The 17,950-nt window shown below is 43.7% G+C and overlaps 1 protein-coding gene and 2 non-coding genes across 4 annotated transcripts; all 3 read right to left on the reverse strand.

Moving 5' to 3' along the window:
- Nucleotides 1-10,695: 10,695 nt before the first annotated feature.
- rpl12 (ribosomal protein L12) lies at nt 10,696-14,167 on the reverse strand. Of its 2 annotated transcripts, none has more exons than XM_087835594.1 (6): nt 14,006-14,167; nt 12,085-12,158; nt 11,574-11,672; nt 11,401-11,482; nt 11,229-11,315; nt 10,696-10,858 (listed from the first exon to the last, which is right to left on the reverse strand). In XM_087835594.1, the coding sequence occupies exons 1-6, from the start codon at nt 14,040-14,042 to the stop codon at nt 10,740-10,742; spliced, it is 498 nt and encodes a 165-aa protein (XP_087691720.1). In that variant the 5' UTR covers nt 14,043-14,167; the 3' UTR covers nt 10,696-10,739. The 2 variants fall into 2 exon arrangements, with proteins under 2 accessions (XP_087691720.1, XP_087692166.1); XM_087836040.1 differs by having other exon boundaries at nt 13,896-14,036.
- Nucleotides 11,026-11,154, reverse strand: LOC148106237 (small nucleolar RNA SNORA65). Its single transcript, XR_015719495.1, has one exon. It is a non-coding gene; the product is annotated as a small nucleolar RNA SNORA65 (small nucleolar RNA).
- LOC118455053 (small nucleolar RNA SNORA65) lies at nt 11,917-12,044 on the reverse strand. Its single transcript, XR_004844001.1, has one exon. It is a non-coding gene; the product is annotated as a small nucleolar RNA SNORA65 (small nucleolar RNA).
- Nucleotides 14,168-17,950: the final 3,783 nt, after the last annotated feature.

Consider the following 17,950-nt stretch of genomic DNA (forward strand, 5'->3'; position numbering starts at 1 on the left):
AACGTCAGCCTTGTTTGTCCTTGATGTATTTATTAGCAATCGAATTTAAAATATATATGTGGCCTGTATGTGCTATGGGACGGTGTGGTGACGTGCACAAGTTATAGTATGTTTATTATTGATTTAGCGTCCCTTTCAAAATAAAATAAAAACAGCTTCATTTTCACTGCGAGGTGTAAAAACGCCAACACACACTCGCACACAGGCTCACTTAACAGAGTCCATGAACACACTGAATCTTTCCTGGTGATATTCCACCAATCAGGGCCTTTCACCTGTGGCATGAAACCCAAATAATCACCTGAATGAGAACACATCACACACAGAGGACACGATGCCTCTCAGCAGTGTTGCTGTGTCCCACACTTGCTTTGTTGGGATGTGGTCACCCTGTGAGTGACGCATGACGAGTCTCTGAGTTCATTTCTAACATCATGAACATTTACAACAGGGAGTACTCACTTTGGCAGGAAGCATCCGTTCAATTTTATTTATAGAGCACCGAATCACAACAACAGTGGCTTCAGTGTGCTTTATTATAAACGTTTTATGTTATAACCCCCTGTGAGCAAGCGCTGGCAACAGTGGGGAGGAAAAACTCCCTTTTAAAAGGAAGAAACCTTGGGCAGAACAGCAGCATTGAACAGAAACCGCTGGATCTACAATCAGACACCTTTGTCCTGCACAGGAAGAGGGCGGAGACTAATGAGTGCAAAAATGCTGCTCGTGGAGGTCGCCTCAAAAAGAGTTTATTATTAATTATTTCATCAACTGTGAAACCTCATTTCTCATCTATAGACTAGAGCGTTCCAGCTTTTGCCCTGAAAGGAAAAAGGAGACATTTTTTCCACTTATCTAATTCAGGGTGACGGGGGGAGCTGGAGCCCGTCCCAGCTGTGCATAAATATATGAAAATATTGCTCCCAACAGCCCTGAACAAGCCTGATGCTGCTTCAAGTTACGGATTCGGTAAGAAGGTTTTGTGCGATGATGAGCGGATAAACCCGCCGCAGCTCAAACTGCTGTGAATCTGTACAAAAACATGACTGGCTGGAAGATCGGGACGATCGCCATCTCTGCCATGACGGCCTCTTCCACTGATTTCCATCCAGGGTTTCATGAGCGCCATGCCTTTTTTCTTCACGTCTCTTTTCAGTTGGCATCTTTAAAAGTCTTTCTGAGACCTGAAGCTGTCCCTTGTTGAGTAGCTGACACACAAACATAGACTGTGGTCAGTAAATACTGCAAAGAATAACTGAAATCAAAACGACTTTAGATCAGACACAGTTCCTGTGGAGAAACTGTGGAATTACAGACCCAGACTGGTAAATCGTTTATGCATAAAACTGATGAATTCTTCCTTTAATTAATGCTGTATCAGGATCATTATTTCACCGTGCAGATTTATGACTTTGGTTAAAGTTGCTGTTCGTTCGTCCAGCATCTGCTAATTAATTTTTCCTGAATATGCAGGAATACACTCGACAGCTGCGTCTAATTTTGGCCAGAATCACGGGATGCACGATGAGCAATGTGCTGCCCAACTTTTCTTTGGCAGCTGTTATAAATAATTGTACACTGCTAGATAACACACACACACTCACACACACACACACACACACACACACACACACACACACACACACACACACACACACTATCAGCAAATGGTTCAAATTAGTAAAATCACTGGGGAGTCCCATTCAAACACTGGGATTCTTTATGCCTTTTTATGTTTGTGTGTTGAAGACTCATTGTGATTTGGTCGGGGGGGGGGGGGGGGGGGGGATGATTATCCTGATGTGGGTAACAGGGTCAAGTGTCTGACTAAGAGCGGAGAGGATCAGGAGGAGGAGAGGGAGGACGGACGGGCTTTAAGAGCTGACATCGGCTCGATGACACTTTGAAGGAGAAGCACATGAGGGCAGGAGGGGGCGGGGTCACTGCTGGGGGGGTCACTCGAGTGCTGCATGTGTCTGAAAACACACAAAAACACTCCAGAAAGAAATCGTCACCGTCCAACGTCAGCAGCCATGAACATATTAGATTTAGCAGCAGTGTGTTAGGAAAAAAAGATGTTTTATTTGACCGTGTAACAGTTTTATAAACAGTTACTCTGTAACAAAGATCCAGGTAAAGCACCGGAGCTCCGCCTTCTTGGACAGTCTGTTAGTGGAGTGAACCCACAGCAGCCATATTATTGGTCACATGATGTCATTAAAAATGCTCCAAAAAGCTCCTACAGCACAAACACGGTGCAGAGGTCCAGCAGGCTTCACCTGTCAGTCACCTGTCAGTCACCTGTCAGTCACAGAGGCCACACCCACTAATAATCCAAATTTTAATCCAGGTTAATTATATAACCCACGTGAGCTATCTTCCTCCTGTACAGGTGCTATGAAGCAGGTAATTATCTACGCAGGCCAATGAGTTTGGATATCAGTCTGTAAACATGTTTATTTTATCATGGGAGTCTATGGGGACCGACTCACTGCTGCCTCTGCTGGCCGTCAGAGGAACTGCAGGTCTTGGCTTCTTTTTATTGGTCCTGAAGGATGACACAAAAGTGCGCAGGCACCTTGAGACAACAAGGCGTTTGACGTGTCTGTTGAAGCAAACGCTGGTGTAACAACAGCAGCAGAAGACTTAAAGTTAGTGATCTGCCGATACTGCGATCCCAAAACTGAGTCGAGTGTTTTGCAGAATAAAGCAGAGAGTATATTTGGGGATTCTGAGCTGCAGAATAATGCGACGCATTATGAGCTGACTTTTCTGGCTATTTGGGGGAAAAAGATATCAACAGTGCTGCGAGAGGATTGTGTTTCTGCGGTTGAGCTGAAAACAAACGCTTCCCTTCCCTTTCATCAGATCCTGCTACATACACAGGAAAGAAAAAGAAACACAAATGTGGTGGGAATTGATAATATTCACTGTTGGCTTTAAGGTGTTTAATGAGATTAGGTGGCATTAATCGCTGAGCCGGCACCTCACTCATCACCCTAATTTAGGAAGATGGGAGGTTTGAAAGGATGAACCTTCTGCTCAAACAGATATAGTTTGGCTGCAGGGCTTTGACTTTAAGCTCGTCATGCTGGAACAGCGGGGCCTTGGCGAGCGGCACACACTCTTTCAGGACCTTAATCCACATTACAGTTGGCTGCCGCTCTCCTTCTGCTCTGTGATCAGACTGCATGACAGACAGAAACACAGAGACGGGGTAAGCCTTCCTTCCTCCATATGTTTGACTGTCTGTTAGGTGGCAGGAGGACAAGCACGCAGCGAGTTAGCTAGGTTTACAAAGGCTCCCAAATATTTAACACGGCCTTTAGTGTAGATACAGATACTTTACATGTACCTGGAACAAAACAGAGGTGCTTTTAACAGCTTTGCCTTTTTACCTGGTGAGGAATTTCAAGTCACATTATATTATGAACATATTTTATGTTTAAAAAAAGGAAATAACAGCTCATAATAAATGCAAAGCACTGTTATTCTTTTTCACAAATAGGAGCTAAAAGCTGATTTCCCTCAAGCACTTTAAATTCTGTCCGTGCCAAGCTCAATCCAGTTTTATTCATTCAGCACCAAATCATAATCAGATCTTCTCCGATCTTTTACTACTGAGGTCAAGACCTGACAGTGTTGGGGAGTAACGGATTTACGTATTTAAAATACAAAATATGAGTAACTGTATTCCGTTACAGTTACCGTTTAAAAAGGTGGTATTTAGAATACAGTTACTTTGTTGAAATAAATGGATTACACGGCGGTACTTCCCTGTTTCATATTGTGGCGGGTCAGGACTGTTTGGGTTTTGTTTGACAGCTACGTTCTGTTGTTCCAGGCAGCGTTACGGTTGCCATGGTTACAGGGTGACTCTCTCTCTGCGTGTTTCCTGGGTGAGAGAGGCCTTTTTGTTGTTGTTGTGCTAAGCTAACGGGCAGAATGCTACAGGTATAGCTCTAAAGAATGTAGCATCATGGGCAGTGTAGTCCGTGCTGCAGGGAGAATGGACTGCCATACACGTTATGTGTCTGTGAGCGAGGGAGGGAGAAAAAGGAAAAGTACGAGCTGTCATCGAGCAGAAACGGGAGCTGGAAGCATGTAAATATAATAATAACCACTGCAGCCAAGAAGAGAGCCTGACGAGCCCAGCTGTAAGTAAGCTATTAAGACTCGACTGTACACCGTGTTCGTGTTTTCCTCTGAAACAATAAGTTCTGTTGGAGCAGCCTTTCAACGCCTCTCTCTGTCTCTGCTAGCAAACTTGACCCAGACAACAAAGTAAAGCTAGTTTTCAGCTACGAGCCGACACAGAACCCACCGTATTAGCCAGAGGTCCCTTTACTACGGTTCGGAGCCGCGGACCTTCAGTAACAGTAATAAATCACAGCAATAGTACATTCATGTAGTTGTAAACAGCATGATAATATATTAAGTAATCCAAAGTATTCAGAATACGTTACTCTCATTGAGTAACGTAACGGAATACGTTACAGAATACATTTTGGGGCATGTAATCTGTAATCTGTAATGGAATACATTTTAAAAGTAACCTTCACAACACTGCAGGCCTGATATCAAGCCATCGATTCCCTGTTGAACAGCACTTGTCGACAGCGAGGAAGAAAAAGACAATCAGACCAACCATAGAGGAGATCAGCTGAGCTTTAAGAAGGAAATATGAAGCAATCCAAACTGCAGCGTGAGAGTGAAGTGCTGTACTGGGGTCATTGAGATAAGTTTGGGCCTGATTATTCAAGTTTAGTTCAGTTCTGGCATCACTCAGAGGCAGGATGTCTCTGAGTGATGCCCTGCAGAACGCCATCCGTCACTTTGTGTTTGTGGATGAATCCGATTCAGTGCTCGAGCGTGCCATTACCGCCAGCGTTACTCCCTGCTCACGCCGCTGGCGACTCGAGCTGCACGACTGCAGATCATTTAGGTGAATTTCTGACCGAGAACCTTCCAACTGGCATGAAACAGGAAATGATCCTGATCCTGATGATCACACCGTTACAAAGAGAACAGGACTCAGCTCTGAAGACAAGATAATTATTTTAATACGTCGTCGTTAAGAGTCATTAATGAGAGCTGAGATTGTTTTTAGAAGACTGTCTTCACGAGATTTAATCAACTATTATCTGATATTAATTATACAGGTTCTCACTGTCTTCCTTCTCTCACCCCAACCAATCACAGCAGATGGCCCCGCCCCTCCCTGAGCCTGGTTCTGCTGGAGGTTTCTTCCTGTTAAAAGGGAGTTTTTCCTTCCCACTGTCGCCAAAGTGCTGCTCATAGGGGGTCACATGATTGTTGGCTTTTTCTCTGTATCTATTATTGTAGGATCTACCTTACAGTATAAAGCACCCTGAGGCGACTGTTGTTGTGATTTGGCTTATAAATAAAATTGAATTGTAACGCGCCCGTGAGACTGACGCTCTTTATCTCAGCAGCGTCTTATGTTGATCTTTTATGTTCCACCTGTTAAATCACAAATAAGAAACACAGCCACACGTTTTCTGTGGTGGAGATGAATCAATGAGCCAGAATGTAAAGAGATCAAACGTGGGCCCCTCAGACCTCCTCCTCCTCCCTGAGTTCTGTCGTTCGCTCAGAAGGCGGTGGAAAGATGAGAGAGTTCACGGCGAGTTCATCCACGCTCGCCTCCGACTCCCTCGGCTGTCTTTCATGTCTCCACAGTGAGGCGGCTGCAGTAAATGCAGTCTGTTTGAACATGTCGGGATCTTCTGTCTGCATACCGAGCTTTTTATGCTGACTTCTCTTAAATAAATACTCAGTTACATTTCAGTCAGAGTGGATTTCAACCATCCTTCCAGCTCTTGACAGCTCAGTGTTTTTTAACTTTGCTATTAAATGCAAATTTATTTAGAAGATTCATTTAAAGTGACGTGCTTGTGTAGAGAATGTTTACATGGGATGTATGTGCATGTAAGAAACAGGCACAGGGCTGAGTGTGAGCCACCAGAAGCTCTCTGCTGCCCCTCGGTGGTGCAGTGAGGGAACAGCATGCATCATATTCTTCACTTCTGTAGAAGCACAGACGTTTGCTGCTGTCTGCTTTCTAGATGAATGAAAAAAAAGAGTAGGAAGTACAGATTTATTTATTTATTTTTAGCAAAGTAAGCACAGTCAAGTAAAGTACCGGTACCTGGATATTCTGCTGAAGTAATGAAGTATTTGTACTTCTCACCTGTGAGGAAATGTGAATAAGAGTCAGCACTTTGCTAACACTGGCTCCAAAGGCAGGAACAGGTAAAGCTCTCAGGTGAAACACACCTTTCGTGCCACAGAAATAAATGACGTGAGCTCGCCGCCCAAACAGAGCTGATCCGGACGCTGGCAACAAACGCAGTCGGTGAGAGCTACTAATGAATTTACTGTTCCATCTTTGCAACCAGGAAAATTTTTACTGAGATTAAAAATCATTTTGAAATGAATGAAGTGCTGAATCAGAACGGCAGCTATTCACAGACTCTGTGCTTTTCACACTCACTGGCCAACTTCCTGTCACGGACAAGACCAGTGTTGGTCAAGTTACTTGAAAAAAGTAATCAGTAACTAATTACCGATTACTTCCCCAAAAAGGCAATCCCGTTACTTTACTGATTACTTATTTTTAAAAGTAATTAATTACTTAGTTACTTAGTTACTTTTTAAAAACACAATTTACAACCTGAATAGGTGATAAAGTGATAGATCTTTCAGCCCAATTCTACTTTTTCTACATAATCATCATACAAAATGTAATTAAATGGAAAAGCCTCTTGTCTTTCAAATAGATGCAAGTAAAACACAGCAGAAAATAAATAAAGTCAAAGACTAGCGGTCCTGTTGCTCTATTTTCACCTGTAAAGCAGGAGTGGGGTAGGCGGAGGTTTACCCTGGTGCAGGTGTGCTGCGGTCAGTGGAAGAATCCGCGAGTTTCTCTGTGAGTTTCCCATTACGTCGTAGCTACTCGGTGCTTGCTCGGAAGTTTAGGGGTTTTTTTCGCTGTAAAAAGAAGTTTTCTTCCCACGCACAACGGACACTAATGTTTTTGTCACTTTTTATGGAATCAAACTCAAAGTAAGGTCAGTACTTCCACGCTTTAAACGCTGCACGCTCATACTCTCTCTGCACTCGATATATGATCCATTGTTGATCTGCACACAGCTGTTGTCACGAACGTCGCACTCGCTTACGTCACTGTCATGAGACATTCTCGCAAAAAAAATCACGGTTTTAGTGACGCAGTAACGCAGCGTTCCTACGGGAAAGTAACGGTAATCTAATTACCGTTTTTGCAATAGTAATCCCTTACTTTACTCGTTACCTGAAAAAAGTAATCAGATTACAGTAACGCGACACAACGCGTTACTGCCCATCTCTGGACAAGACTGTGGCTGATAAGCATACCTGCCCCACCCCCATAATTTACTAAATAAGCTTCACGTTCAGCTAAAATAAGGCTTGAAACACATGATTGAAACAATAAACTCATCTGAACCAAGTTTGCTGAGCCCACAGAGCAAAGTAACAGGAGTCGCCCCCTGCTGGCCATAAAAAGAAATGCGTTTTAAAGCAGTTCATTCAAGGCTTCACTTCCAGATCCTGAAGCTGCAGGATTAGGATGGATCTGGTGCCATAATCTCAAAGCTGACGTGTGATTTGTGAGTACAGTTCAGGCACGAAGCTGGATGCAGAACAAACGGAGCAAATCTCTTCTTCTTTTCACGTCTCCTTCAAAGAACCGTGATACAAGCTGTTGGGGCTCCTCCAACCAATGGCCACGGCAGGCTAAACATGAGGACACAGATGACACGCAACAATAAACACATAAAATACACTTCTGTACCATTTGCTCCTTTTATTCCACATGCAGCTGTCCAATATACAAATCAGTGCCTGGGATTAATTATTAAACAAATGCACAGACTGCACAAACAAATAACTGCAACTCACCAATAACTGCACTAATTACAATGCCAACTTACAACTTGGCCTATGGCATCAATTAGTGCACAAATATACATAAACCATCATGTTCCAGTCAAAATACATCAAAATCATTCAAGCTGTAGTCAGAAAGTTCTGCCTCATGCTCACCCTACCTTTCTGCTCATCAACATCAGGTGCTGTGAACAGGTGAGTGCAACCACCTTTATCATCTACCACACCCATGAGACACGCCCCACACCCGTGCACCAGTACAGTAAGTCCATTTAAACCAACCCACTTAGTCAAAAAGGAACAACTCATATGGCTCCTACACAAGCTGATGGTTCATCCAATCGCCTGCCAGGACTTTTTCTAAAGTGCCCGCCCTCACATAAACACTCACATGGTTCAGGCAGCGACTTCAAAGCTACTCGATGAACAGGTATGCTTCCTGCTTTAGATGTTTTTTCCAGTGACTTTGTGGCATCTTCCATTATTATTTGGGGCATGAAGCGCGCAGGCTCCTGATGACGTCATCATTTGTGCTTTTATCTTATTTATCTCCTCTTCATTTGCTGACCTGAGGCCAGCGTCTCTACTCTGAGGTTAACAGGAAGCAGAACAGGTTACCTTAACTCTAGATCTGGTCATCAGGTTAGTTCCCAAACCATTGGCTGACATCACTGTGGCCACGCCCACCTCTTTATACAGTCTGAAAGATACTGTGTGTAAATTAAAGTTTGTGTTTGCTCCTTTAAAACCTGCCCTGTGTCTCATATAATATCTCCCTGAGTGTGAGTGTGTTTGCAGGAACAGAGTGGATAATTGCCGTGTTTTGACTCTTAAAGTGCTGCACTCACTCTGTTTTGATATATTTGTGACAGCAGCAAAAACAGACCATCCGTCCGCACAGACGCATCAGTTATTAGGCGGCCTGGAAGCTCTCAGCGCTGTCACACCGGCTGGGACTGCAGAGCCGAGTCTAGACTTGTACTTTCCTGCTGTTCTGTCTTCACTGTGTTTGCTTAAATCTTTTACAACCAATTTATCTTCATTTGAGCAGGTCTGCAGCACAGGCCGCCGCCTCGGGCTCCGCGTAATTGGACTGCAGTCTTTATAATGAAGCCTTCCCAACAGGAGAGCAGCACACAGACTCGGCTGGAGCCCGGCTTCACTCACTGATGTAAGCGTCTGCCATCACGGCGCTGAACCGAGGCAGCATCATGACTGGTGTGAGCTGAGGTCAGTGAGTTTGTGTTTAATAGCAGGTAAACCTGATGATCAAACGGATTCATTATGGTTTCTCTCATCAATCAGCGGATCTGGATCAAGCTGCAGCCTCTGCAGGTGAAAACTGACAAACGCTGAGCAGCAGAGCTTCAGCAGCTACGTGCACATCCAACCAGAACTAACAGCACAGCTCCAACGCGCCCTGTGAAAGGTTGGTGATACAGTCTTTGCTCCTGTGTCCATCCAAGTGTTTCCAAGGTTTGAAAGTGTTTCTCCTCCTGAATGTGCGCTGAGCTCAGGTTATCATCATTTACCTAACAGATGTTGATTGAAAAGTAGAGAAAATATCAGATTTCCAAACTGAGAAATTTGTGTTTTAAATTGAAGGATAAATGATCAGTGTGAATTTAATGTTTCCAAAACGTTGTTACAGGGAAAAATAATCAGGAAGAAAAGGAACCTTCACATCGACTTCCTCCACTTCTGCACAGCACGTGTACACAAACCCCACCGGAAAGAAAAAGTATGTATAAAGACAGAAATTGTGTTTTCCACTAGAAATTTTATACGGAAGACGTAACTTTAACATTTTAACTCCAGCAACTTTTCTACATTTCACTGATACAGAAGTTTTTGTATGAAGTTTGTTTTTTTACTTTTCCTAGGTTTCTGTGACATTAGCCAACTGATTTTTTTTTTTTTTTTTTTTTTTTAAAAAAAACTACCCTGTGTCAATTTCTCTTATTTTGAAATGCTCCATACTTGACCACACGGGGGCGCCAAATACTCAAATTCTAGTTGGGTGTTTGCGCTGTTCAGATTTGTTATTTACACTAGAAATGAGGCCGAGGCCTTTGCAGGAGCCTTCACGAGCAGTTTCACCTTATTCATCGTTAAAGCTTAAAGACACAAGTACTTCCCCTCTGATCAGATACTCACGCTGTGGTATCCTGACACCTGTGGAGGTCAGCGGCTCACCTGCCCACAGCAGCTCAGCATGTTGGATTTGGCACGTTTACACCAGTTTAAAGCTGATGTTCATGTGGAGTCACCACATCTGATACTGGACTCTGAAGCACCACATGACAGTCAGCTGATCCAATAATTTGCATTTTAATCTGATGTGCACAAGGAGGCGGAGTCCGCTGAGCTGCTGTAACATGCAGGTTTTTATTTTTCTATTAAAAGTACGTCGATGTTCAAACTGAGCCACAGACGCTGAGCGGACAGCCTCACTTATCCAGACAGACATTGACAGCAGTTTAGAGCTTCTGCCGAGTGTTTCTCCGCCACCAACCCTGCGAGACCACAGGCACCGGCAGGAAGCTCGGAATTCCGAGTTTTGCTTTCCAACCTTTTTGTATTTCGGATACAGCAAAACTCCGTGTTAACGTCACTCGATCAATAAAGGATAAATACTAAAGTTTTGGCTCCAAGGTGCTGAAAACCCGACGCTCCATCAGCGACGCTGAAACGCTGTCGACATCTTTTTATTTAAACTGGGAGGAAAAATGGTCCAAGTCATTTTGTTTTTTTTAAAACCTTTATTTTTTAGAACAGTGTCCTGTTCACTCAGATGGGCACTCAACTTTGCCGCTGTTGATGTCATCGATGACATCATGGGGATGGCGGCCATCGATGGTGCATCCCACAGACTGAGCGGTTCCCAGGATCTCCTTGATGGTTCCTGATGAGGAATAAAATGATCAGAGTAGAAACACATGAAAGACTAACAGATATCTAACATCAGGCAGCAGGTTTAGAAACGACACTTAAGGCTCATTTCCCAGAGACGGGTTTTTAACATTGAGCATGGACGGCGCCGAGAGTCGGCCATCTTTGATTTGCTTTAGTTTGTGTTCCAGACTTTTCGGCACAGAGTGGTCCATCGGTTTTTGGGCCGCCCTGTTTCCTAAAGCCGGGTCAATCTGAGCCTCCACTGGATTATACTCAGTCACTGGGACAGACGGGCATAGTGGCGGGAGGCTGAGCAGACGGTCGGGGAGAGAAGCCAATCAACAGCCCTGAAAAACCCAGGTTTCCCTGTGAGGTCTTACCGGAGAGCTCCCGGGCGATGGAGCGAGGCCTCATGACGCGAGCGATGCCCACGATCTCATCGAAGGTCACGCTGCCGCTGTGCTTAACTGGAAGATTGAAAAGAGTTTATGGTGAGCAGAAAGCAGCCGAGCACGCCGAGCGCGAGCAAGCCATGCGTTCAGAGACACTCACTGTTCTTGACCTTCTTCCTGTCACGAGGAGGCTCCTTCAGGGCTTTGATGATCAGAGCCGACGCAGAGGGAACCACCTCGATCTGTGCAACACAAACAGCATCCACTGAAACACACCGATCACCACAGGTACCCACACGAGGCCTGTGTGTCTGCAGGCGCTGGTTAACTCACCGCTGCCTGCCTGTTCTGGATGGTCAGCTTCACGGTGATCCTCAGGCCCTTCCAGTCACCGGTGGCCTTGGCGATGTCGTCACCCACTTTCTTGGGAGACTGGAGTGAGGAGAGAGAGAGAGGGCGCTCTGTAAGTCACTCAGGTACGACAGAGGGGACTTCCTGTCTTAAAACGGTCCTTCAAATATTGACAGTTGTGCACACATCTCTAAAGCCGTGATTTTCTCATTCTGCATTTTCCTGTTACTGACAGATGTATTTGACCAGCAAAACAAACACTGAAGTGCTGTCACAGTCAAACTGAAACGATCAAACATGCTGAGAACAGGAACAGAGTCTCAGTTTGTGTTCCAGACTTTTCGGCACAGAGCGGTCCATCGGGTTTGGGCCGCCCTGTTTCCTAAAGCTGGGTCGATCTGAGCCTCCACTGGATTATACTCAGTCACTGGGACAGACGGGCATAGTGGCGGGAGGCTGCTTTGACCCAAATCACACATTTCCTGATACTCACCAGACCCAGAGGTCCGATTTTGGGGGCCAGGGCTGAGGTGGCGCCGACTTCTCCTCCTGTGCACCTCATGTACACTGAAAGAAACGACAGACTCCATTAAAGCCTTTGCGCACAGACAGAAAACTCATTTCTGAAGCTTCAGAATAAAACTGCTAACTAAAGCTACATGTTAAGAAACCAGCCGCGCTGATTACATGAAGCCGATCTCAGTTTGTGAACGTCTGCCTGTCCGGAAATGTTAGTTTAATCATTTTGGGGCCACTTGGTAATCATTTTGAAACCATGACAGAAAATGGTTTAGATCTTTCAGCATGGCCAGTCTTTAAAACACCAGTAAATGAGCAGAAGCCCTAAAAGTGATCATTTTAAAACAGAGGCACAGACAGAGCTCTGAAACCAGGATGTGGCTCAGACGCTGATATTCAGCACGCCAGTCAACTGAAAGAAGGTCAACACTGTAAACACTGACTCTACGTGGGTTTTTGGCCAATAAATGCCAAACACTTATGAAGTGACTGATTGTTCTTCACTGCATCACAGAAACCTCAAACGTGACATGAAAGTGACCAAACTGGTGAATTCCTGCAGTTCTGTGCTGACTGAACTCACAGCAGCTGCGCTCGTACGTCAAACATCTCATTTCAGGTGGGCTGAAACCTTTACAGTAGCAACTGATGTGCATTTATTAGTCAGATATCTGCACAACACTCAAGCTTTCTGGTTTTAGGTTTGTAGTTAACGCAGTAGTGATGGATCACATTTGGCTGTCATAAAGAGTAAGACAGGAACCCACTGGCCAATATGCACTCCTGCATTCACAGCCTGACTGTAAGCGATGACCTCAACCCCAGTCCTGAGCCAGATGGCTGCATCTGAAGCTGTGAAACAGCTGTTCTCCCAGAGGTTAAGTGGTCAGACAACACCTGATGCTTCCCCAAAATTCTCATCTAATGAGGATTAACAGGAGCTGAACCTTCTGTACAAACAGCTGACCCTCACACTCCCTCCATTTTCCTTCGCCCACATGTCGCTGGCAAACATACGCAACACTCAACATAAAAAGCCTAGATATAACAATATTCTGAATTACACCTGCTTTAGCCAACCAAGTGTTTGCAGATCAGGAATTTGAAAGGAATAAACAGCAGCTGGACCTTTAAGAGTCCCATCATAAGTAACCTCCATCAACCATAAGTGTCAATTTAGCAGTTCCAGTATCTTTGACATATTTTAGGATGCTCTTTACCCCACTGAAGCCCTTGGGGTGGGGGCACATTAGGAAAAAAAGTAGCTCCATATTGTGCCACGTTGATCAAACTACACTTTCCACCGGAGAAATGTAGTTTTAAGGCTTAAAAGGCTACAAGTTTACATGCTAACGCTATTGTGTTTACACTAATGATATAATAGCAGTACATGCTCTCACGTACAAATGATTTAACCGCAGCATTGCGTCAAGTGTTTGACGCAATCCCAAAATTAGCACCATAACAATTGCTAAAACTACGTCATTATTCATCGCTAAAAGCTGTCCAAACATGGTCTCCATATTGCATTAAGAGCCTTTAGAAGATTAACGGTTTCCTCATAAGTGCACTTCAGCGCTTTGTAAGGTAATTAACTGCGGCTAACGTTAGCATTAGTTGCTACGTTAGCATTAGCAGCACGTGGGTCAGCACGTTACCCACTACACTACCCTCTACACCTGCCTCCGATCTGACATATTTTACTCAATTGGCATCATTAATTCTACAAACATCAACAAACGCCTAAACTGAGTTTCTTCGTCGCGTTTCGTGTCCCATCTTTACCATTTTGTGAGCGCCGTGTGCAGGCCGCCAGGCAGGCGGAGGCAGACGGCAGAGAGCGACTCCATCCCGGCTGTGAAAAAGCGTCTGCTTTTATTACATTCAAAACATACCAATTTTAATCTCGTTGGGGTCGAATTTGGGCGGCATTTTGCTGCTGTGGAGGTTGAGCTCAGTTCAGCTTGGTTGGTGAGGGTGTCGGATGAACCCGGCTTCGGGACGACCGATAACTGTTGCACCTTCACCTCTAAAGGGGAGAAAGAGAAAGGAAGAGCGGCGGCTGCGGAGGAATTTATACTTCAGCCAAGTCCCGCGAGAACATGTGTCGCAGTTCGCGTTGAGACGTATGACGGAACGCCATGTGGGCGTGGTTTAAAACTTACTTTAGCCAATAACTAAATTGCTAAAATCATTTCTAAAATTTTAGGGGATTTATTTGAACAATAAATAAATAAAAAGACACCTGAAAAGACGAGCGTACTCCATGAAATTTGAATTAATATAGTTTCAAATAATAAATGCATAAATTACATTCGTGATATATATTATATTTAACTGTATTTTACTAGAAAAAAAAATTACATTGGACGTAAATACATTTACACCGGAAGCTCTTTCTGATGTGATCTGCTCCCAGTCTCAGCCTGAGGATCTTTCATAAAGAGAATTTTTGTAAACAGCACAGAGACACAGAAATATATGGAACGCCAGGACACATGTAATTAATTAATTATTGACACATTTAATTAATTATTTAATGGTGTATTTAATTAATTCATTATGGCAGTCCTGGCGTTCCATAGAAATACACGCCGTCTGTTGTATGAAGGAAAATGAAACGCTACTCATGGCAAATTTAAATGCTAATTTACATCATGGAGTTTTTAACAATCAAATAAGGCACACAGTGGCATCCCAGAAGCACAATACACAGCCAGTTTATCGTGCAAATATACACTGTATGTTCATGTTCTTACAATAAAAACGAAGTAAAATGTTGGTATTCAGTTTAATCAGTACTTTATCTAAAACAATAAAGACAAATACAGTAAATGATGACAGAAATCAGATGGGATTTCCTTTAAAAACAAGCAGAGAAATGTTTAAATAACAACAACAACCCAGGTTATTATCCTGTGCAGACCAAACAGCACCTTATTTTTACGAATCACACGTTACTCCTCACATCTGGAGTGCGTGACAGGATATAACTTACAATGCTGTGATTGCAGCCATTCCCCACGGTACTCGTGGCCATTGATGAACGTCTTTGATCAATGGCCATGAAAATTTGCATATTAACGATCAAGGAACTGATCTCACAGTCCATTGTTCCTTCAGTGGGCTGGTTTCAGTTATTGTGCAAATGTCCTGTTTATAAAGTTGGAAAGCTGCAGTCAGCTGAGACTGAAGACGTCACCCTGATGATGACGAAACGTTTCTCCCACTGAAAACATCCAGATGAACAGAATCAACTTTCTGGGACTTTTCTTTGCTTGCCTGGATGACTGAGCGTGCATCAAGACAGAAACGGACAAACTTTTCAGAAGCCTGACATTTATTTTGAAATATCATTTATTCATTCACTTTCTGAAATAAGTGACAAAAATATTTAACTCTTTCACAGTATTCTAATTTTTGAGATGTATCGGTGTTGGAGCTATTTGTTCTTATTTTTTATTATTTTGAAATTAGTTAAAAATTTGTTGTTAGTTTACTTATATTTTGGGATTTATTTACAAGTTTATTTGTCGGTTAATATTTTGTTTCAATGTTTGTTTGATGTTACTTTGTTAAATTAGTCAGGAAGAGCTGTAGGGCCAATTTGTTTCTATAAATAAAGAGACTGGTAGAGGACCAGCATGCACTGGGGTGGGCCTATGGTTTTTTACCAGAGCAGGAGAAGCAGCAGGAAGTAACAAAAAAAAATGGATCTTGTTATTGCCAAACTGGATAAAATAAACCATAAAAAACGCAACTTTCAAGTTTGGACAGTGGACTTCTTTTGCCTGCGTACAAAATAGTATCTCAGTGCAGCAGTGGCTTGTGGACTTTTAATTGTGGGATGTTTGGTTTGTCAAACAAAAGGAATTGCCACTACAATCGGTAATATACAACCTGCAGATATCTGCTGTGTGGGAGTAAATACTGACAGTTCCTGATTAAATGGGTGGAGGACGTCTCTGAGAAAACCAAATCCACAGACGACAGGAGTTTAAAAAAAACAAACTTTTTTCTTAAATCCAGTTTCACAGACAGTTACATCTATGTCAGTTTTTGAGAGCAGGGCTCCATGATGTAAATTAGCTCATTTGATGATCGGGCCTGTTTTAAAGTGATGCATGTGCAGCATGGTTGACTATACAGTAATAATACAAAGCTCTGAGGAACAGAAAGAGAAACCATGAGTGCCTTTGATGGAAACACTACAATGCAGAGTGTCGTGTTTGGCGCTGAGAGTTTAGTCGGTCGTGGGAAGTTATTTTCTGACCTGCTCGTGACCTCGGACGAGGCCAAAGCACCGCTCGTGGGCGCCGAGTGGACGAGCATCCTTTGCAGCGGGCTGAAGGGCCTGTGTGCGGCTGCAGCATGAAAGCGTCGTGTCGGTGCCGCAGGTCTCTGCTTCGTCTTCCAGGTTGCTGCCGGCTGTTTCATCACAACACGAGTTGCATGAAAACAGCGTTTTTCCTGTTTGATTCCTGCAGGACTTTTTGACTCAGAGCTGCTCTACAGGAATAGCAACAGAACACAAGAGGGAGTAAGTGGGTGAGAAGCAGAGATCATCACTGCTGGGCTGCTTAATATGCATCATGAAAATCTGTGAGAAGAGTCAGAAATTCACAAGTTGCGAGATAAAAAGAGTTTTTTCAGAAATCCTCGACAGTTAGAGCAAATGTCACATTTAAATAATCATTCTGATGTTTTTCAGCTCCACCAGTGCTGCAGAAAGCTGCTGCTCTGAAGCTCAACAACGTTTTTATCCTGCTAAATATTATTTCTATATCAACTACATGTTTGATAATGAGGATAAACAGGGAGGAAGAGGGATGCATGGCTGCTGAGGCTGTTCTAAAAGCTGAGAATAATTGATCAAAATAAGAATAAAACTTAATATTAGCTGCGTACTTCTTATAAATTATGAATGGTAACTCGGGTCATTTTACAGTAATGTAACACTACACCAGCGTGAAGCGTGAGGGAGTCCAGTTTCAGCTTTGTTTCTCTGTGTTCCTCTCGTGCTGTGTGAACATCAGTTCAAACACACTCAGCTCTCCTTTACATGCACGAAAAGTCGTCGCAGACAGAAACAGCAAATGTCAGGCGCACACTGGGTTCACGGTCCGCAGGAAATGTATGTTAATGTAATGCTGTGTCCTTTGAAGTGATGGAAACACGCCTGTTTGTGTGAGAACACACACACATTTGCAGCATGAAGGCAACGCGCCAGCTGTTGTTTCTGCACAAACAAACTGTGAGCCTTCATGATTGCAACAAATGCTGGCCTTTTGTATAATCACGAGGATGCTCGGTGATATAATATCCTTCCTCCCGGGTGATGGAAGCACACTGAAGTGCACTTCACTCATGCGCATTAAGCAGTTTAGCAGACTTAGCTGAGGCTTCTGGCCTGGACGATGTTTCTGGTCATGTTATGAATGTCTGCGTTCAGCAGCTTGCAGGTGACAGTTTTTAATATTTCCACCTCCCTTTGCATTATGCTGTTCTACTTTAAATCTGTCATCAGCGTACCTCTTCCACAGAACGTGACCAGCTTCAGTGACCAGAGCTCTTATCCCCACAGTGAGCAAGTTTTTTAGGGGCTGGTTGAATCCATCACCTGCTCCATGATCCCTCCTGCAGAACAGAGGCAATGGAAGGGAGGGTCGCACGATCTGATATCCTCGTGTTGGTGTTGTTCCCAGATCATCATACTAAAGGTTGTTCCAGGATCAACATTGCAAGTGACCAATCAGAATGTTGTGATGTCATACTTTTGCGACTTCGGGAAAAACCGGCGTAAAACAAAAAACTGTACTTAAGCTGCGAGAAACCGCCTT

This window comes from Neolamprologus brichardi, chromosome 1, assembly GCF_056152115.1.
Source record: "Neolamprologus brichardi isolate AB-2024 chromosome 1, ASM5615211v1, whole genome shotgun sequence".
Taxonomy (NCBI): Eukaryota; Metazoa; Chordata; class Actinopteri; order Cichliformes; family Cichlidae; genus Neolamprologus; species Neolamprologus brichardi.